Source organism: Brachionichthys hirsutus, chromosome 5, assembly GCF_040956055.1.
Source record: "Brachionichthys hirsutus isolate HB-005 chromosome 5, CSIRO-AGI_Bhir_v1, whole genome shotgun sequence".
Taxonomy (NCBI): domain Eukaryota; kingdom Metazoa; phylum Chordata; class Actinopteri; order Lophiiformes; family Brachionichthyidae; genus Brachionichthys; species Brachionichthys hirsutus.
This window is the reverse complement of record NC_090901.1, coordinates 14,293,200-14,315,789: the sequence shown is the minus strand read 5'-3', so window position 1 is coordinate 14,315,789 and position 22,590 is coordinate 14,293,200. Positions and strand designations below refer to the sequence as shown.

The window sequence follows — 22,590 nt, the reverse complement described above, 5'->3', positions numbered from 1 at the left end:
ACTTAAAATCTGTGTTAAGCGACAATGAATCTATGTTACACCGAGTGGAATGCACGGAGGGCGGCGTTGTGAGTACGTACATACGTACAGTGTACATGGAATATATGTATTCATTTTCATGTCTGCTTTCGCTGCCTCTCAAGATGCCCCGCCTCTAACACACACTTGGCTTGTGAAACGCTGAACTGCCTTTAATAAATGATTCAGTGATACCGGGCCTGTTATATGTTGTTCAACAACACTGGACAGGAGCGACCCAGATTTTCCTTAAACTCCTCCAGAGAACAATGGATAGGCCCACATTTGCCGCCCAGTCCACACGCGACCCTTCCCTCTCGGCATCACCGCCGTCCTCCGGGCCACAGCCGCCCTGAGAGGAAGTCGTGCATCTTTGATGAGTAACACTTTAAATTTTTCAGCACAGCATGGGTAATAGTTGTGTAATCTCATGATGACCATCTGAAATATTAATCGGAGGGTTCTGGGTGAAAGAGAGAAGGAAATTGGATGGAAGAAATCACCACCAGAGAGAACAGACTTTTCACCCTCAACTGGGAATGATTTCATCCACAAAGACAGCAGAAGGGAACTTCAATCTCCCGACGTGGTGAGAGGAGCTCAGCCTAATTATTGCTATGTGCTCCAGCCTGCCTTGGACCGATGGTTCAGGCTGGTGGTGAATGAATGAACGCCATGAATGCAGGGTGTGGAAATGTTTGAGACATTCAAGATTGAACCTTCCCATGATGCATTGCCAGCGAAGACACAAAGACATAGGATGTGAAGTTGATGAAAACGTGTCCAAATGCGAGGTCAGAAAACAATATTACATTTTAATATTAAAACCCATTTATGGGTTCAAGAATCAGTTAAAAATACACATCAACTCTGATTCACTTTTACTTTTACTTTTACTTTTCATGGTTGGTGTATAAAGACACCAAGAACAATCTAGAACCTTCTGATGATTATCCAGATCACCATGTGGACGGTGTAGATCCAGTTAGAGGCAGAGAGCAATGGCTGCTTTGAAGACCTTGTCAGAGCTATGAATATAATTGTGGACTAGGGTCTTTGATCTTTGCTCTGAAGTTCAAAATATCCATGACATATCAATGCTGGCTCGACCGCAGAGAGGATATTTGCCCGGGTTTAACTTACCAAATTCATTTCACAATTCAGTCCACAGAAACGATGACCGGAGACAGAAAGACAGACGACCTCACTCCTTCACAACGGCTTCCATTGACACCAATAAATCAGGATAGCCCGTGCCGTCTGACGCCGGCCCGCTGGCAGCTCCAGCCTGACTCGGTTCTAGTACCGACCTTCACATCGCCATGGTTACCACTTCTAGCATCAGCGAGAATGAAAGTCACCCACTGTGAGCTTGATGGAAGACATGCGAGACGCCACTGATCAAGCAGGACAGGCAAAACGTACTCCGGCTCCTTACCCTTCATACCAAATTTGGATCGCCGGCCATACTTGTTGAGGAGAAGGAAGAGAACCACCAGCATCACACAGGCGAAGCCCGCCAGGCCTACTGCAATGGAAACCTGCAGTAGCCAAGAGGAGAAGAGAAGCACTGAGACACATCCTCTCCGGTTGGACGAACCCTCGGCAGCCCCCCGAGTCCAAGTCCTTTGATTTTGAACCGATACCGAGTCCCGATCCGATACTTCTTTAATACATAAAAAAGTAACGACAAGTGAAAAAACAGATCCAGGATCGAGGATGTCCCTTATTTTTTATTTTATTCATCTCATGTCAACATTTAACTCTTAAACACTTCTGTGGCGTAGCTCGAACATTCAAGTAATAAATAAAATACTTTGGACTTGGACTAGTGCAACAGGAAGTATTAATTACAAATATTTTTGTCGGCCACTTCAGAATACTTCCACAGCGCAGAGCGACTGGCTTCAAAATGCGTCCGTTGTTTTGCACCGCTTGACGGCATTGAACTAATATCGTCGCAGGAAGTGACGTCACGGCGCGCGTGCTGGCGTTTATGTCTGCAGTGCAGTAGAGAGGGCTCACTCTATCCACACATGTCCGAGTCCTGATCGGGAGGTAACGTCCGATACCGATCGAGTCCGCAAGCTCGTGATCGTACCCGATTTGCGATCATGCTCTGGCCTGAAACGCTGCGGTCGCTCTCTCGCTCTTCTTCGTCTTCCTCACTGGTCTGCGTTCTTTCTCTCTGCCCTTGTATTGTGGAACTAGACAATTAGCATTTGAACGGTCACCTCTGTTTTTATAAACAAATGTTAGCTGTATGAAACAATAGCTTCAATTGAATTCGTTCGTACCTACTTTTAATTTTGCCCTTTTTAAAATGTATTTATTTATATCTTCTCTTGGTTGTCGCACGCGGAAGAATCACAAACAAAAATAACATCAAACACCAAAGTTGTGTCATTTTGAAGCCACTCACCCCAAACGTCTCTTCCTTGGGTTTGAGCGTCTCAGCAGTCGGAGTCACTGACAGAGAAAGAAGAAGGTAGAGGCTGTGAGGATAACCTCAGCGGGTCATCGCTCTGCTGGTTCTGCCCCGATCATCTCATCACGTCAAACGTCATGATCACCTCACAAACAGTCCACATCAGCAGTCCTGCGGGCTTCCCTTTCGTATACTGTCATATGCTGCGATCTTGTGTGATTAATAGACGGGGGTCACTATGAGCGAGTCAGCTCGAAATCTAGTGTCGGCAATCCTCAATAATGAGGAGTTAATGAACGCCCTGGTGAATGTGTACTGGTAACTGGTGAATGTGTACTGGTAACTGGATTCAATACTGTTCTTGTCTCCAAATCGTAGTTGAATTAATGACACAAGATCGCAGCAGCGCCGTGATAATGTCAGTGATCATTCAATAAGTGTATATATATATATTGGCGTTTGAAATATATATATATCAGCGTTTCATATATATATCGGTACAGCATTTCATATATATATTCGGTGCAGCATTTCATATATATATATATCGGCGTTCGGTCCATATTCTCAAACTTCACTTTTTATATATATACCGGTATATATAATAAGTTCCTGAACGGCATGCCATAATATATATATATATAGCGTAAGAAATACTAAGTTTCATTCATAAGAGGCAGATGTGGAAAGAGCTTCAAAAATACAATGAGAGACGTGCAGCTGGAAAAACAAAAAGGAAACACACACACACACATATGTTGAAATTCTCCCTGACATCCGTGATGAGGCAGACCATAATACTATAATGAGACTGTTATTAAAGCACTCACCATAATCGTAATCAGTTTCTGGTCCTACGACAGAGAAAAGACAAGACAGGAAAGATGCATGGCGTAAGTACACACGTTGAAGCATAGGAATATCTCTTCTCAAAGAGAAGAGAAGAAAGTCATGTGTGAAGTGATCAAAGGGCGGTGGGTCTAAATATAGGCCGGCTCTGCACCTTATGGCTTTGACTTAACAAGCATAAATGCTTTTACGCCAAACAAGTTGGAGCTCGGTGCAGACCTGGGGGCGTTATTTTGTCTCCAAATGAGTCCAGACGCGAGACACAACCGACACTGATGACTTGTTTCTGTCAAGGACGTCCATCAGCAGAGCGATGACAACACACGGACGGTTCCCCTCTTCCCTCAGGCTTTGGGCTTAAACACATTCTGCTGTCCTCGCTGGTGCAAAACCAGCAGGAAGAATGTGGACCAAAGTGTCCCCCCGCCTGCCTCCTGACTCGGGTTCTAACCCCAGAGCTGAGTGCTTCTGCAGAATGATTTAAGGTAAGTGCTGAAATTGCACTGCATAAACATTAGAACTGAAAAAACACGAATGTGAACAGGTTTACAATTTATTGAACATCCATAAAAAAAGTCAGAATGGCAAATTACACGCTGTCTTATTAGGGGCATTGATGAGGCTGTCCTTGCAATGCATGGAGCTCCAGTGCATGTTCCTAAACTTCCTTTTTGCATGTTGCCATGTAAGTTGGTGCGCCCCGTTTCTTTTGGGGATGGTGGGGTTCTCACTAGGGTTCTAAAGGTTCATGTAATGTATTGAACTGTTTCGTTTCTGCATGTTCGGTTCGGTCCACTGGCGTACCATTTCGGTTTTATAAATTAGTTCACTCGCGTGATATAAGCGCTCCATGCAGAACTAAAGTCTTGGGCGAGTTTCCGCACGGACGCCTCTGAGTGTCCGTGCGGAGGAGGCGGGAGGGGGAGGAGCGCTGGAAGCTCGCAGGCATGCACACATAGCAAAAGCATTAGCTCTGTGTTCCAGCGGGTTTTCTCCACTGCTGGAGATGTTGTCACGGCAGCCAAATCTGTGCTTTCTGCATAAAATGTGGATAAGCTAATCTTTCTAGCCAAAACCTGTATATACTGTACATATGTACGTACTCACTCACAGCTCCACAGCCAGAGCGAGTTCTTGTCCATAAACACACGCTTTTAAATTCCGGAAAGCCCGTCGTAACTCCGAGTCGTCGTTAGCAGAGCCGGTCTTTAAGTGAGGACCAGCTGCAGATTTAATAGCCAGACGTGGAGCTACAATGTGAAGCTCTACTCATGCCATGTTTACCTAGATGCACAACATTGTATTCGTATTTTTCTGATTTGAAGACACTAACGGCACACTGCTGAGGGGTTTTCCAGTGTGCAGCACAAGAAGCAGCTCGGAAAGTCCACACTTACCATCAAAGGGCTGGTCAAGGAAGTGTCCGCACACGGTACTGACGGCCACGCCCAGGTAGTTGGTGGCCTCCAAGGTGTAATTGCCATTGTTGTGGTGTGTTGGGTTTTTAAATGTAAGGCAGCCCTCTATGTAGTCCTGATAGATATCCATATCAGGGCGCACATACTCGGTGTGGTTAATTTCCTGAATGGTAAGAAAAAAGAAAATCAGATGATAATGAAAAGCGACATCTCTGTGTCACAAAAAGTCTATTCTTAATGTTCATTTAGGCTTGAGTATAAAGAATAATAGGGATAAGGATGGAATCCTCTGCAACATCTGTTTCAGTGTGGTGAGGATGATGATGATGGTGAGGCTCTGACGTCATCACTCAGACCTACAAACTGATGAATCCTACAGAGCAGTTTATTCACCATTTGATTGGCCGCAGTTAACATTATGTTATTATCTAATTAAAAATCAGCAATATTTACGAACAAACTGTAGCAAACAAAAAAAGCACATTTGATAACTAAATAAATATTACGGTCTTGTCTTTACTGATAGATGAAGTCCATGCTATGCTCTTTCTGAATAAAAGCATTGATAACTTGTTTATAGACGGGTCAGACTAAGAGCAGTTCAAAAGCCCCAATGAAAGAATAAAAACCAAGGAGCGTGACGATGCCTAGTATGGTGCAACCGAGGCCCCACCCTGGGGTCAGGGCTTGTAAGTGAGAGTCTGGTGGCCGGACATCTGCCCACAGGGCTTGGCCAGGCTCAGCCGGAAAGGTTGACGTGGGACCGACCTCCAATGGACTCGCCATCCGCCGAGGGAGCCATAGGGGACGGGCGCAATTTGGATTGGGTGTCAGTTGATAGCATGGGGCTCATAGACCTGATCCCCAAAGACAGAGACTAGTTTTTAGGACATGGAATGTCACCTAGTTGGTGGGGGGGGGGGGGGGGGGAAGGAGCCAGAGCTTGTGAGGGAGGTTAAGAAGTACTGTCTAGTCAACCTCACCTCCACCCACAGCTTGCACTCTGGAACCCAACCACTCGAGAGGGACTGGACTACATTTTTCTGGCGTTGCCCACAGTGAGAGGCAGCAATGGTGTGGACTTGCTGAAAGCTCCACAACTCGGCCACCATGTGTTGGAGTTTACCCCAGTGAATGAGAGGGTCGCTTCCCTGAGCCTTTTGGTCAGGGACAGGTGTCTCACTCTCATTTTGTCCTACGGGCCAAACAACAGTCCTGGTAACAAACTGTGCAATACAGCAAGTGCATTTAGTGTTTACCAAACCAGATCAGTGTAAAGTATTCAGAATTCAAGTATACAGTTTAGTAGAAACTGCAAATTGTAAAAGAGTAGTACAGCTAAATATTGTCTGAACTCGCGCCGTAAACTTCAACAACACGAGTTTCAGACTTTAATTTGTATTTTTGACTGGCTAAGTGTCGACGACGCGCTCGGTGAATCCGTCTCACGCTTCATGACACTCTTCGTACTGAACTCTCTGTTGCGCTTCAGTTGGTAGAACGTCGTTGTCGTGTTCCCACCATTTGCCATCACCGTTACTTTGCTAACTTTGCATATTATGGTCTGTTGCTCCACATCTGCTCTATTAAAACCAAACCACTTCCTTATTCTAGAGGTACCTCGCCGTTTAGCAACAATTTCTTTGTCTATAGTCTCCGCTTCTCCTCTGCCTTCAGCCATGCTCATTTTCTCTCTTTTGTTGTCTCTGCTGTGCCTTTCTCCACCACTGCTGGACCACGCTGTGGTGCATGTGAGGCGCCAATGTGTCAATACAGTGTGCTGCGGCGCGCAGTCGCAGGAAAAACACGTCATCAACTCTGCTTTTTTGCATTTTAAATGATCATTTATACCGGTATATGTCACTTTTTATCATTGGAATAATTTATACCGGTATATAGACATTATTGCCCAACCCGGTTGGGACAGCTAGGCAGCTGACAGGTACAACCTCTAGCATGAGCTCTGTAGGTAATTTGCATTGCACTATCCTTACAAATGAGTTAAGTCTTTCATCTTGTCAACATTATCTTAACAAAAATTTGGAAAATAGATAACTGCCCTGCAGGATCACTGACTTCAATATTACCCTCACGTTATTTGTGGATACCGTAATACTGACACGTCAAAGGATGTAATGTTTTTAGAGAAATGCAGTTTTATTTTGAAAGCAAGTATGTATTTGTTTGCTTTTGTATATATCAATCCAATCTAATTTTAGCAAAGCACAATATTGCAGTTGCACTGATAGGATGAATCAAACGCACCTTGTCTCTGTGGAACCACCGTAAGGTTGGATGGGGTGACCCTCGAACAGTGAACTCGATGCATGTGTCATGCCGTCGTTCTGGCTCCTTCAGTTTCACAATGCAGGGAGGAACTGAGGAGACAAAAGACAGTTTGTAGCAGACGTAGAAGAAGACAGCCGTTTTGCTGTTTCACACTGGAACCTGCGTCGCAGTGAAAATGACATCAATTCAATTCAATTCAATTCAGTTTTATTTCTATAGCGCCAGATCACAACATAAAGCTATCTCAAGGCACTTTACAGGATTAGCAGGGAAAGACAGAACCCAACTTGACCCACAAGAGCACTCTGGCAACGGGGGAACTTCCCTTTAACGGGCAGAAACCTTGGACAGAACCTCGGCTCATGGTGGCTCACTTGTCTCTTAGCTCTTATTGCGGTTTCAGAAGCAATACAGTCGTCCATTATCATTTAACATGCTGGTTTCATCAAAATGTTTCAACCGATGTGCAGAGTGTTGATGTGTGACGCTCTCTGGTTTTACTGGGTCGCCCTGTCGCTTCGCAGCAAGAAGGTTCTGGGCTCGAATCCTATCTGTGATGAGTTTGTATATTCTTCCCATGACTGCGCGGGTTTTCTCCGGGTTCTCCGGTTTACTCCCACCTTCCTAAACATGCCATTTAGGTGGATTGACCACTGCAAATTGTCCGAAGGTGTGAGTGTGTGCGTGAGTGGTTGTCTGTCTGTGTGGCCCCCAGCGATGTGTCCATCTGTCCATCTCTCTCTACCTTCCTTTCCACTATATCTGTCTGTGAATGAAGAGCAAACACACCCGAGTGAACCATCTAAAATATTTTTCTTCGTGTTATCCAGTGAAGAGTTCTTGTAAACTTGTAATAGCTGAACTGTTTTGACTCCAGAGCTGCATCTCCGGTAGAGGAAGTACAGCGAGCACGCTAAGCTGCTGCAGGGGAAGCTCTGTTACCAAAAAAACTAAAAGCGGTGAAATATGTACCGCTGTGTGTAGATTTAATTGACTAAATATAATACTATAATACTTTAATCTTTTGTTCAGAATCAGCTATTTATCTCCATTAACTAACTTCTCCCTGCAGAGCCACGGCGCTTTAACACAGTCAAGCATGAGCGTCGAAACTGGACGGTCATTGGATCAATGCTGGGCTTTGTCCCGCCCATCAGCATCTCTGGGGCATGATGATTGGATGATCTATCTACAGTAGAATCCCTTTTGATTGACAGTGAAATAAGCGAATCAGCGATCTTGAAGCACAGTTTTTCATTCCGTTGCTCTGAACTGAGCCGGAGACTTTACGGATCCCCAGTGACTTTGTCTTTGTAAAAACGACTAGCGTTGTGTAACATTTATGATAACAAAATGAGCTTCCCCTCATTGAATGACCAGCAGACTGGCGCACTCCAAACCAAAACAAACATGGCAGAGGGGCGGACTTCCCCTCCTGCTTTGTCCAATCGATGAGCGGCCCTTTCAGCCACGCGACGCTGCTCCAAAAGTTCGCTTTATGAAGAAATCAGTGTCAAAACAGACCTTTCAACTAGTTATAAATGCAACAATTTGCTTCCAAGCGAACTGAGTCCTCTTGGTGCAGTGTGAAAAGGACCATACTTATTGCCCCCCCCCCCCCCCCCCCATGGGAAGCATCACTGAAACTGGCTGAGAACAACAAAGGCACAATTATGTGACTGGGAAATAGAGGGCAGTTGCGATAAGTGAGAATCGCAACTGCGATTGAGCCGCGCCAGCATAATAACATAACATAACATAGTTAACATCAAAGAATGCATAATTTTACACCACAATCACCCTGAACTAAATGTTTAACATCTAACATGCATTGGTCCGATCTTAACTTCCCTTCAACGATCCCGGTTACCATCCGTGATGCCTTCTCTCAGTTATAGTCCACCATCTGCTCAACGCAAACCTAACACGAAAGGCACGTGCTTTGATTGCTGTGATTGACTTTTGGAGGTCAAAGGAACTGTTGACGCACGTTGGGATGCCGCGGTGGAAGGAGTTCTACCTCCATCGTTGGCCCGTTTGAATAAAACTGTAGAATGCGACCAACATGGCAGCAGCTGTGCAGATCAGATGCTACCCGTGACACCGGGCCGTGCTAGGCGGGCATACTCACAGTGAACAGTCAGCTGGACTGAAGCGTTGGTCATGCCCACGACATTGGTGGCGGTGCAGGTCAGGAGGAAGTTGTTGTCATCCCTGCTCACATTAACTAATGTGATGTTGATGGAATGAATGGTGTTGTTGTCGTAGACTCGGGCCTGGAGGAAGAGCGTAATAGAAGAGAACAGGCGTGAGCAGAGGCCGGCTGAACACAGTCAACACGAGGGTCGAAAACCCACGCAGACACGGGGGGGAACAAGCAAACTCACCCAGTGGACTCGAACCTGGGACAGCGCAACCCGCTGCACCACCGTTGCACCCAGGCCCAACTTGATTTTTTCAATTAAATAAGTCTAAAGTATTTTTTTCCATCACTAATTTGCATCGGCCCAAACTGGAGTTCCACCGTTGAAACTCTGCACACACTCCGAAACAGAGCAAACGGCATCACTTTCACACTAAATGCGTTTAATTACCACTGTTACCAAAATACAGGAAGTGCTTTCCCAGTCAGGGCCCGCCCCCTGCTGAACACTGCACTGAGGCAATCACGGCATTGAACACAGCTCAAAGCACAATCAAATCAGACCCACTCTGAGTTGCCAGGTTGTTGGTTTGGGGCCAGAGCTGCCTTGAAGCCTGTTTCTTTCTTTCTGCTCTGCGCATTCTTCTGCCCCATCTGAAACCAGCCAGTTCACTGAACTTCAGGGTCTCGTCCGTTTTCAACGACAGTCTAAAACGGACGACCCCGATCTACCTCCGAACTCATTGCTAAAAGACCGAAACACTTCGGCCATGACAAACTTCAGATTGCTGCACATAAAAAAACAACCGTCCCCCACCCCCAAAAAAGATGAGATACAAGCCAATGCATGCATCTGCATTTTCCATAAAAACATTTCCAGATTTTGTAAAAATGACATTAATTAGAGCACTAATATAAAAATGTATGTTGTTTTTCTTTTTTGAAAAATGTGTCAGAAGGTTCCATTAAGACCTTATTTTCCAAAAACTGAGTGTTCTGACGATTAATTCATGGCGCAGGCTTTAAAGGGTTAAAATATGTCCATTAAATGTTTTCCATATTTGGAATCAAATTCCAAATCAAATTGTAAAAAAAAATACCAAGCTTAGAAGCGTATTTAAGTTACAAGCACTTAAGAGTAGATGTTTTAATTAAAGCTTTTCTAAGGCAAGTTTAAAATCTTATTAAAATAAATTAAAGATTTGTCGTATTGTCAGTATTCTGACTACATTTTTTTTTTTACATTTTGAACTCTCAGTGTATTTTCCTCGATATGTTAGAGGGCCTGCGTGCGTGTGCCTGTGTGCGTGTGTGTGTGTGCGCGTGCGTGCCCTTCTTACCTCTTGCGCGCTGATGGAGTGGAGGACGTTGACGAGCCAGTCCACCTCAGGTAACGGCGATCCAGAGCCGTTACAGATCGCTGTAACTCGATCCCCCTCGATCACTGTGAGGTTGCTGTGGCTGACCCTGATGTCTGGGAAGTCTGGATGGGTGGGCAGGCAGACAGGCAGGCAGACAGGCAGGCAGACAGAGTCATCAGAATAGTACGTATCCTCTGACATGTCCCACCTATTTTACAACAAATGCACCAGTGTTCAACATTTCTTTTACTATTGTGACATCGTTTAGCCTGTTGTTGTTGTTGTTGTTGACTTCTCTAACAGGTATATTGATGGGCGGAGCTTGAACTCCAGCTGACTCGGATGACCTGGGCTCCGACCAGCCAGTGTGTCCCCGCTCCTCCTTTAGTCTAGCTGAGTCTGTGTGTGTATATAGTTTGCAAATAGTTGCTTCTTTAATTAAATGCTTTACCACGAGAGTCTGGAGTCTCATTTGTCGTGACTATTATTGTTCTCTTACATGTTTGCGATGGAGAAAATGACCAGCTGCCAGTCAAACGGTCAAAAAGAAGAAACATCAAAATAAGGTCGTTTGAAGTTGGGACTTGCAGTTTCTGACATACCACTTTTAAAATGTAATTTCCATGGAAACCACAAAACCATATATATATTCCCTTCTGATTATTAAGGTGGAAGAGTTTACATCATATGTTAATTTTAACACTTTGAACTTACCACAACTGCTAATGTTCATATCCTGCAGCGGTATCTTCCTGTCGCCATCGGTACAGAATAGCTGCTGGCTGCTCAGCCCCGCCTCTCCTCTCTGTTGCCATAGCTGCAGCCAGCGGATCTCGCAGCCACAGTCAAACATCACGTCCTCCAGGTGACTGAGGAAAGGAGGCAGAGACACAGACAGCATCAGCAAAGGGTCACAGGGCAGCAGCGTTTGGTACGTGAAAAGCGACTGCACCAGATGCATTATGGTTTGTTTTTTCCGGGTCACATTGGGACTGACCAGGAGATGGAGGACAGATGGTGAATTAGTAGGTAAATATCCACAAAAGGTCTTAAAGTAGATTTGTATGAGTGCTTTTGTCATTATTAAACAGGATAGCTGACGCTCAGGGCTTGGATGTGTGGTTGGGTTGTAGAACGCCATTTGCCTTGAACGCGTCCTGAGACAAAGAGCCAATGGCAGCGGCTCTGTCGCAACAGAATAGACTTGAATAGCAGAAAAAATCCTATAAAATCAAGGACCATGACATCGCCCGGCATGGCGAAACCCTGAGCCAGACTCGTACGCGAGGCTCAGCACAGAGGCGACGGGTGCACTCTGGGTTGGGTGGCAGTCGACGGCAGGGGAGCTCAGTGACCCGATCCCCGGACACAGCGACTGGCTCTTGGGACATGGAATGTCACCTCGCTGGGGGGGAAGGAGCCAGAGCTTGTGATGGATGTTGAGAAGTACCGTCTATAGTCGGGCTCAGCTCCACCCACAGCTTGGGCTCTAGAACCCAACCCAACCACTCGAGAGGGACTGGACTCTACATTTCTCTGGCGTTGCCCACGGTGAGAGACGGCGGGCTGCTGTGGGCTGGCTTATAGCTCCACAGCTTAGCCGTCATGTGTTGGAGTTTACCCCGTTGAGGGGAATCGCCTCCCTGCGCCTTCGGATTGGAGACAGGTGTCTCACCGTTGTCTCGGGAAACAGGCCGAACAGCAGTGCAGAGTACCCGGCCTTCTTGGAGTCCCCGGGAGCGGTTCTGGATAGTGTCCCAACTGGGGACACTATCTATTTTTCCCGATTTTCCAAGCCCCACACAATATTCTTTACTAGGACTATGCACACACTAGGTGCGTTTTGGACACATTTAATCGAATTAAAAGCCTGATGGGAATAATAATGCTTCATGTACACACCCAAATCGGATTAGTCTGACCCAATCAAGCTCGATCCGATCAAAATTCTATCCCGATTGAGAGGGGTGGTTTATACCGATTGATGATCCGATCAGGGCGCATGAAAACACTTATTCTGAAGTATCAGTACTAACCCTCCTTACTGCGCATGTCTGTAATGTCAGCTTTACGTGCTGCTGCTATTCCTGGAAGCTATTTGAAGCAGAGCGAGCGAAAGACAGAACTGGTCATTATCTGAGACAAACATGTTGCCGGAGATATTAAAGGAGGAAACTAACAGCGCAAACGGGGAAAACACACAAATAACGCTAACGTTTCAAGCAGAAAAGCGCGGAGCCATGTTTTGTTTACAACGGAAGTTGCTACGGCTCCTTCTTCTTCTACTATTTCCGGTATCTTTGTTATAAATTCCGCATGAAAGTGTGATGCATGAACACGCAAGTCCTAATCGGATCAATATGTTTAGGATCCATGAACACAGTGCATCCGATCACAATTTTACTCCAAACTCTGATCGGATTAAAGACATTTGGTCCATGTAAACGCACCTACTGTAAAATACCAAATGAAAGATTAAAGTCTCTTCTTTCATCAGCAAAACAAAGTGTGTTTGTTCTGGAGTTATTGGCCGTTGAAAAGAAGCTGATTTCAATGTCAGGGTTGGCAGTGAATGTTTGGGTTATAAAAAACGTCTTTAGACGTGAATGGCAGGCAAAGAGTTAATCAGATTTTCAAAAAGTGTAATGAAAAAATATACATATATTTTTAACAATGGGACAACAGTTGTAAATAAATATTGATGCAACTGGACTTGACCAGCGCAACAGACACGGGGAACAATGTGGCTTTCAGGGAATAAAACCTAATTTGCATATTATAACATCACCAGGCGTCCAGTTCCTCATCGCTCAAGTAAACCCAGCCATCATCCTCATTATTCATGGTTGGACTGCAAACAAAACGCCTGCCTGCATTTACGGTGGGACGGTGAGCACACCCGCTGCCCCCTCCGCCATTAGCGGTGTATTTTCTCCCGCGATCTCTACCGCATATGGCGCTATTTCCACGGCTTCCCCGCGAGCAGTCAAAACGCTACCCTTAGCTTTATTGCCAACTCTGCTACACCCCCGACGTCCCCTCCATCCACCCTGGACAGGACGAAGTGAAGCAGCGGCTCCGTTATGTCCTGCTTGTGGACAGTCATGGTGCACGGACGCAGCAGAACTTTCCGTCTCACTGGACGACTGAACATATTCATCAGAGGGTGAATATTCCTCATCAGAATCTGAGTCAGCCGTTAGGTGATTCAGACTTCTCTACATGGTTCGTTTTCTCTCGCTAAAATGTGCTCTCTTGGTGTCTTACTCCAAACACTACGTTCTCGTCACCTCTCGTCGACCGGGCGGCGATCCGTACAATCTATAAAGAAGTAACTACGCACATATGTGGCTCAGGTTGAAGTGGCAGATGTCTGCCATCTGCTGGTGTGAAGTGGTAACTACATGAGGCCCCATATTTTGCTTGTCGCAGTTTTGCGAATTCGTCGCTGTAGTCGTTAATACGCGTTTTCTCTCTTCAATCACTTGTCTTACTTTTTCATACTGTCTTGCAGGGATCAATTTCAGAATGAGTTTGTTTTTATAATGCGGTACTCACTTTGAACATTTGAGATGTTTTTTGTACAAACAATATTCAATTCAACCAATCGAAAAATGATGTGAAAAATGTGTTCACTCGGGGTTTCTTTGAAATTCACCACTTTGTTACAATGTTTATTAGAGTGAGGGTAATTCTTTTTACTGTCTTTTGCTTTCATTGTCAGAGGTCTAATGTCATGTAGCAAACACATATGCACACACACACACACACACACAGAGAGCTCTATAGCATTCTGTAGCAGGCAGGCTATGATGAATGCCAGCTATCTAGTGTGTTGGTGTGTTTGCCAAAGGGAGAGGCAGAAGTAATGATCCGTTGTTAATCAGAATCCCAGGCTGATTGGAAACACACACACACACACACATACACACACACACATAGCAGCCCTCACTTGTACTCAACCTCGAGATCAATAGGAGCATTATTCTAGCCACAGGTTGATAAATGGAACAAACTGGATTGGCCAGCTGAACAAAGACATGAGAGCCAACTCAGAAAGATTAAAAACTTCCTCCCCCCAAAACAGCAAAACAATTGAGATACCGCTGGTCTAAGATCAGTGCAATCAGTTTTCAGATTCTCCTTCTCCCCTGCTGGTCCCAGAACACACTCTGCGCAGTTCACAGTGAAGCATCGCTGCTTCGAGACATTACTGCCGAATAAAAAGAAAACGCGAACCAAGAGAAAGACTGCAACAAAAGTGTGCGTTTTATTCTCCATCATCAGTGACGCTACATTTCGCACCTCTGTTTCACAGACGACAAGCTGCGCTGTCTCGCAGCGATGCGATTTTAATATTCACGAAGACAGAAAACTAGAAAATCACAGAGAGCACAGACGTCCACCAAGAAGCTCGTTCCCCTACTAACTGGATCTACACCGTCCACATGGTGATTTTTGAATCCATAAATGGATTTTAATGTTTAAAATGTAATATTTTTTTTGAGTGAATTGAAGGCATATTTTTATTGCTGTCAAGGGATTATAAAATTTGAGAGATTGATTAATTATGCTCTGTAATTACGTCAACTCGTGTTTGTGGGTGTCTGTGTGTGTGCGTGTGTGTTGTGTAGTGTCGGGGTGTGTGTGTGTGCTGCTGAGTGTCGGTGTGTGTGGGCGTGCGTGTGTTGGTCGTCATCAACAGCATTGCGAAGTTGAATGCCGAGGGTTGCGCTCGTCAACTTGTCATCTTCTGCGTTGCAAAAGCAATAGCCCCTTTCGCCTAGGATAGGCGCTCGGGCCTAATTACGGAGCCCTTCAGGGGACATGAGGAAGGAAGAGAGAGAGAGAAAAAAAGAGAAACTTACTTGGGATCCAAACTTAGTTTGTCGGGATCCCGCAATATTTTTTCGGGAGTTTCACGGAATTCCGTGAAACTTCTTCGTGGCGCGCAGACAACAACGGAGCAGATTACTCCTTACGACGCGACAATCCTTTCATGTGCAAAATGTCGCTCGCTGATACAATATCCATGTCTGCTGTTAAGAAATGAGCTCATGTCCTTATATGTTAAGTCAATCTCAAAATAAAACTATAAACTTTTCCCATCTTTTCCTCAGGGCATTTTGACCCGAAACATTCTGGACGAATCTTGATGAAATTTTGAGGAAATGTTGGGAATCTTACCTCTCTTTCCTCTGCAGAAGTAAAAATCTTATCTTGTAAAATCTGCATTCAGTTCACTCACCACAAATCACAGTCATAAAGGGCTCCGATATGAACCTGCATGATAAATGTCTTCTGGTTCTGACCCAGAATGAGGTCAGGAACAAATCTTAAATGTTAGCATTAAACCCCATTTGTGAGGGTTGCTATGGTAACTGTTGCTGCAGGCTCATTTCTGCCCTACCCTTGGTGGCGAGAATAAAATGTAAAATTCATCACTTCCTCATCACCAATTCATCACGTCCCCGTGTTTCAATCCTGGTCTCTCGCCTAATGGGTGTGTTGGGTCCCGTGTTTTGCCTCCTCCTTGTGTCCCAGCGTCTCTTTTCTCGTACTCTGCATTCATCACTCCTGCAGCAGGGCGAGGCAAACATCCCTCCTGGTTGTCTCCACTGCTGTCTTGTCCACGGCTCGCATGCAGGTCATCGTTCCATTTAGACTCCTCCCTCCTCACAGCATTTAGACACCAGCTGCACTTTGACATTTGCCACATGGTCCATTCCTGTTTCCTGCGGGGTAACTGCTCTGCCCGATCGACCCTTCCCATTGTTCAACCTTTTTCTCCGTGGCTCTAGGTTTTCCTGTCGGTGGTGTGTCCAGCCTCTTCCTGTTTCATCTTCCCAGTAATTTAACAAAGATTAAATAGAATTCCCAATTTGACTTCTGCGTCTTCTGACTGTCGCATTGCGGCTCTGGAAATTCAGTTTGACTTCACACACACACATTAAAGAGCTGTGGACCGATTAAGAACCTACAAATAGAAGCACTTTGATCTGGGGGGCTTGTGTTGCCGTTGATGGACAAGGGATGACTGCCCCTTTCTTAGGTGGAGGTTTCATGTATGCCAGGTCCACCACTCCAGCACCTATCAAAACTCGATTTGAGAGTTAACTCCGCCCACAGATCTCTGAGTAAGTGGAGGTTGCTGGGTCAGTGTTTGTGGCTCTCACTATGCTCTCCCTCTTCTTCCTCAGATCTCCTGAGACCTTGATGATCAAGACTTTCCTCCAGAGACTGATGAGAACGTGGTGTATTGGGACAACTCTTGGTGATGGTGGAAGGGATAGAATCAAGGAGCACAAATAAATCCGTTGCACTTTCTTTTCAGAACACTGTGTATTTGTCATTTTTTGTTTGTCCATGTTATATGTTTCGTGTTTCACTGTGGTGTGCACAGCCCTCTACGGCAGAAAGCTGGAATTAAAACTTAATAATATATAATAGGCTAGTCTGCCAAGAGGGCAGGTGACGGTCACAATCACAATAAAAAAAATAAAATTGCATAAAACTCTAGCAATGACTGACGTCATGTATGTTGTCACTCTTGAGCACAAATGCAGACAAGTAAATGAATAAAAAAACATGCACTTAAACAAAACGTACATTGTGTAAAGATCGACTGTGGCAGCGGTGCGGATGTGAAGGGTAAACGGATCAACTTACAGTTCAAAGAGCTGCAGATGGTCAAAGATCTGCCACGACAAGGTGGCCAACATGGGGTTCTTGGACAGGTTTCTGCAGAGAGAGAGAGAGACAGGTTACGACTAGCAGGATCCTCCTTTGTCAGGTCTTGAAGGTTGAATCAGCGACCACACACTGAGGTGTGGTAAGGGTTAATAATGGATCGAAGAAAGCCTTCAACTAAATGTAACCACATTTTGACAAAATATTATAGCAACCATGTTAACACGCACTACTGCACGTAACCTAATCTCTAGAGTAGAACCTGAAACAGCTGCACTTCTGTTTTAGGGCTTAAAGACTTTTTGGTGCTTGTCAAAGATGTCTTAAGTTTGCGTTCAGTCCAGATCGTAGATGCGCCACCAACTCAATCGTCTTCAAACTCCAACTCGAAGTCCAGGTGTTTCAGATTCAGTACAGCCGGTCCTCACTTAATGACGCATTCCAACGACCCCGTTGCTAAACGATTGCATCGGTAAACGAGACCCCCATTTACTGACATCTTGGCCAACATTTTGTGTGGTCATTTTTTTTACCTCGCTATACGCTGGCGACACTTCCGGTTTATATCCCGCCTCTTGCCCATTGAAAAGCTGGGATAGGCCCAGCAACACCCGTGACCCAGAAGGCGGGTAAAGCGTATGAAAATGAATGATTGAATGAATTTTGGAAATATTCAATAAAAACAACAGCTTGTAAGAATACTAGTGTTGGCTGGCTAAACCACTGGAATGATCTTCAAAACATCTGGCAGGAGACAGAAAACAGCATCACATTTTGGGTAGCTAGCATCTTTATAGGAGTAGATGGTAAATGAAGTGATGCTAGCTATGGCCCATTTAGCATGTAACTTATCAGCTAGCAAGCTACTAAATAGATGAAAACATTTCTATTTGATATTTGCAATTTAAACATGAAATAAATATATATCATAATATCATCAAAACTTAATTCACTGGTTGTCGTCCTCTGGCCCAAATGTGTGGCTTCAATATTCTTGTGCTTTGGGCTCAAAAGTCCAGTCTTCTAGAAATCATCTGTGCATGTGATGGAGGAATGCACAGTGCATGTAGGGGGCGTGGTCTAAATAGCCATGCAGCAAGCAGTGTGCTATGTGCATGTGATGGAGGAATTCACAGTGCATGTAGGTGGCATATATTCCCATTCATTCCAATGGAAAGTTTCCATCTTCAAAAATTCCCAGAATTTTGCAACCTTAATTTGCATACATATTAAATACGGTACACACGTACGTACTCACAACTCCACAGCCAGTGCATTCTGCTCGTCCTTGTTGCTAAACGTATACTTTTACAATTCTGAGCCCGTCGTAACACCGAGTCGTCGTTAGAGGAGCACGTCGGTAAGTGAGGACAAGCTGGACTTGATGAGATTGCAAAAGCAAAAAGAAAACTGACTCAGTAAAATAGGTGGATGATAAATTATGGGCCTTCAGGTTTCAACCCGGCGTTTGGAAAGCTGACTGAAGATGCATTCAATCATTTTTACTTCTTTAATATTTTGCATGCCAGAGGGAAGGCTGTGTTGGCCCGTGGGCCGCCAGCTGCACCTTCGGTGTAGCGTACATTTTGATCTTTTTTGTTGTGGGCAAACCAGATATCATCCAGCGATATTGGCCAAAAATACAAGATGGGAAGAGAGGATGAGTGAGAATGAGAAAAAGATGTAGAGTAGAACCCCGGGAGAGATGGTCTGGCTTCCTTTCAGTTCATCAGGTGCAGCACATCATCAGAATTACAACACTGGGACATGATAAGGACAAGAGATGGGCGTCAATCAACCACTGAGTGAATCAACCACTGAGCGAACACCTGGGGCTCCGTTCGGCACAGGAAGTTGAGGATTCTCATTATCATACCAAAACGTGTGCTTAGAATTAGAAGCATTCTGAATCTCTTATCTCAGAGGGTTTTCTGGATGGCTGGTGGGGCGTTCCAGATATTTCGGCTAGTGGGAGCGGTCGACGCTAACTCACAATGCGAGTCACTGAAACCCAGTCCCACACGTCCCCTCCATATGTTCCCAACTGAAGCAGCCTCAAGCTCATTTCATTCAGCAGATCTACCATGACCTGGATGACGATGACTCGACGCAGAGCATCCTGAATGTGCTCTTCTGAAGAACAGCTTTCTTTATTGAAAAATCTGATCGTCGGATATAGTGATGCTCGAGTGAGGAATAGTGTTTCCTCCACCCCGTGCAACTGTAGATAGACACTTCATGGTGCTGAAAGGCCCTTTGGATTAAAGCATCGTGAAAATGGAGCGGTTACAGAGCAGAGCTTGGTTCCACCCACATCCAGCCTTTTCTACATTCAGAGGATGTCCTTTGGAAAGGTCAGAGCGACAACAATAAGGCAGGATAAGACAACCTGTGCGTGTGTGTGAGTGTGTGTGTGTGCGTGCATGCATGCATGTTTCAAGAGTGTCATGCAATTTAGAATGCACTATGACAGAAATGAGTCACAACAGCGAGAAGGTCGGACACTATGTCTGCATGTGTGGACCGTGTTCAACGTACTCACAGACTCGAACCTTTCTAGAGGTGGAGGTGTGTGAGTGTGTCGTATGTCATTGCTGTGTGCATATCCATAAACACATGTGTTGGAATTCTTTAGCATATAAAGGCAATCACAAATCTCTGTCACTCTCCCAATTCATAAAATGAAGATGATCGGTGAGTCGGAGCAGCCAGTCTCTCATCAGACCATCATTAAACTCGAAAAGCACTCAGAGAGCGCAGACCTCCCCCAAGCAGCTCGTTCCCCTCCCAACTGGATCTACACCGTCCACATGGTGATCTGGATCAGCACCAAAAGGTTCTAGATTGTTCTTGGTATCTTTATACAACCAACCATGGATGCTTTTCTAGTAATTGGGTATTTAGGAACGTTATCTTCAGGTGACTAGTCTTCAAACATGAGCATTACTTTTATGTATTCACCCACACAAATTCTGTCGGAAGCACCTGTGAAGTCAGAATTCAACCCGATGACTCAGGTTGAATTGCATCAAGTTTAGGAGGGGGAGGAGGCCAAGATGAAAATAAGTTCAATAAGTCAAACAAGACCCAGAGGCGCAAAACAATCATTGTGTCCAACTATAGGTGAGCATGAGTGAGCGTGTTGTGTTTCTGCTGTGGCCACATTTCCCAGTGACTCAGCTCATCATCGCGCCTCCGATCTGCTCAGCTGGTGACGTAACCATGGTTATTATTCATAGCTGCTGAGATGATGGCTTTCATCAGTATTCCTCTCATGATGCGAGGCAAAAGACAAGAGTTGCTTCGCTCACTTCCATTTCTTTCCTCTCATTGCCATCCGCTGCTGCCAGAGAGGCAGTGGTCTCGTACCGCTAACCACACTGTAGTGGTTAGAGGTAAAGGTGTAAAGTTTTATTTATTTATTTATGTTTTATTTTACCAGTTGATTTTACATAATATTTCCCTATATGTAACTCAGGAAGACTTAAAAACTACATACTTATATCCTGAAAAGTCCCATACTATGGAATTTAGAATTAATTTCTAGGATGCTACTGTATATAGTTTTAGTTTCAGTATTTCCTGTATGATGAGACATATGATGAAGTTAAGGGAAAAAGTAGTTGAGGCTAGAGACTAAGGACAGAAGTATTTGTGAGCAGCAGTATGGATTTATGCCGAGGAAGAGTACCACAGACGCAATGTTAGCGTTGATGCTAGCAATGGAGAAGTGCAGGGAAGGTCAGAAGGAGCTGCATTGTGTCTTTGTAGATCCAGAGAAAGCCTATGACAGGGTACCCAGAGAGGAACTGTGGTACTGCATGAGGAAGTCTGGAGTAGCAAAGAACACTCTGTAGTCAAGGACATCAGGTACCTCGGGTCAACAGTGCAGAGTGATGGAGAGAATGTGGAAAGGAAGTGAAGAATCGTGTGCAGGCAGGCTGGAAAAGACAGGAGGCTAGAAGTGGCAGAGATGAAGATGCTGAGGTTCTCCTTGGGAATAACCAGGTTGGATAGGATTAGAAATGAGACAATAAGAGGGACGGTGAAGGTTAGACATTTTGGAGACAAGGTCAGAGAGACCAGACTTTGATGGTTTGGACATGTCCAGAGGAGAGACAGGGACTATATCGGTAGAAGGATGCTGAGGATGGAGCTGCCAGGGAACAGGACTAGAGGTCGCCCCAGGAGAAGAGACATGGACGTAGTGAGGGAGGACATGAGAGTGGCTGGTGTTGGGGAGGACGATGCAAAGGACAGGGTGAAGTGGAGAAGGTTGATTTGCTGTGGACACCCCTCACGGGACAAGCAGAAAGTCCAGTAGATTTATCTGTATCGGTTCTCAGTCATCCAGGTCAAAGACCAAAAATAACAAAGAATCAACTGCACTTGTTCAAGTTTGATTGAAGATGTTTCATCCAAGAGGCAGAACTGAAGAAGCCTCTAATTTTTGTATGCACAGCCACACTTTCACTCATTGCTCTTAATGTCACAATCAATATTCACTTCAATAATTAGATAAGCAGAATATTATCGTTAAAGATGCTTTGAACATAACCACGACTATCTATTCATCCATGTTTCAATAAGCCGTTCAATCAAAATGATTTCTATTCAAGTCAAAAAACAGAGGTCTGCAGAAAAGGAGCACACCCACACACACACACACACACCCCCACACACACCCACACGGCAACAAGTACCATCTGCCCACTTCCTGCTGTTCAGGAAGTCTCAGCAGCACAAAGACAGCTACCCCCCCATTTAGAGCAGGCTGAGGCCTTGATTGGCCGCTGGTTCTTCCATGGAGACAGTTGTTATGCCAGACGAGGTGTCAAGATGTGAAAGCGCAAGTCAAGTGTCTAGTATACATTCTAGCTCCAGTTCTACGTTCACTGTACGAGATACTCGTCAAGATGCTATAGTTAAATAAGAAGGCTTCAAAGACATGCAGGTTACATCCAGAGCTTTTATTGTGGAGCTGAGGGGGGAGTGAGGGGACGTCTGGCTGTTCTCACCCGGGGGGGCAGAAAGACTGATCCCCCCCCCCCCCCCCCGGGAGTCTCTGCTTTCACTATTGCTCATTTGAGTATTTACACCAGACCAATAAGTGCGTTATTTACGCATTTGTTTCTACTCATACGCACTAAGAGTGTTATTTAAAGGATGATTACTTTTTATAATTCTATAAACATGAAAATGACTTTGAAACAGGGTGAAGAGATTAAATTGATCATCGATTAGGCATTTTCTGAGTGTGTTTGATGATGGATGCACGCCGTTGTTCCATTTCACGCTTGATCACGTTAGCTTTATTTATTCTATCATTTTTAAATCCTCTGGAAAAACACGTAGCTGAAGAAGCAATGATCTGCTGTGGCCTTGTGCTACGCC

General features: G+C 45.0%; 1 protein-coding gene across 1 annotated transcript in view; it reads right to left on the bottom strand.

The window, feature by feature from the left end:
- LOC137893570 (NT-3 growth factor receptor-like) overlaps positions 1-22,590 on the bottom strand; it is a 60,368-nt gene that overhangs the window by 20,042 nt on the left and 17,736 nt on the right. Inside the window, exons 4-12 of the mRNA XM_068738980.1 lie at positions 17,176-17,247; positions 11,221-11,375; positions 10,486-10,628; positions 9,134-9,278; positions 6,979-7,091; positions 4,693-4,876; positions 3,277-3,300; positions 2,441-2,487; positions 1,457-1,559 (exon numbers count right to left, since the gene is read on the bottom strand). Coding sequence (XP_068595081.1) covers positions 1,457-1,559; positions 2,441-2,487; positions 3,277-3,300; positions 4,693-4,876; positions 6,979-7,091; positions 9,134-9,278; positions 10,486-10,628; positions 11,221-11,375; positions 17,176-17,247 — 986 coding nt within the window. The remainder of the gene's footprint in view (positions 1-1,456; positions 1,560-2,440; positions 2,488-3,276; positions 3,301-4,692; positions 4,877-6,978; positions 7,092-9,133; positions 9,279-10,485; positions 10,629-11,220; positions 11,376-17,175; positions 17,248-22,590) is intronic.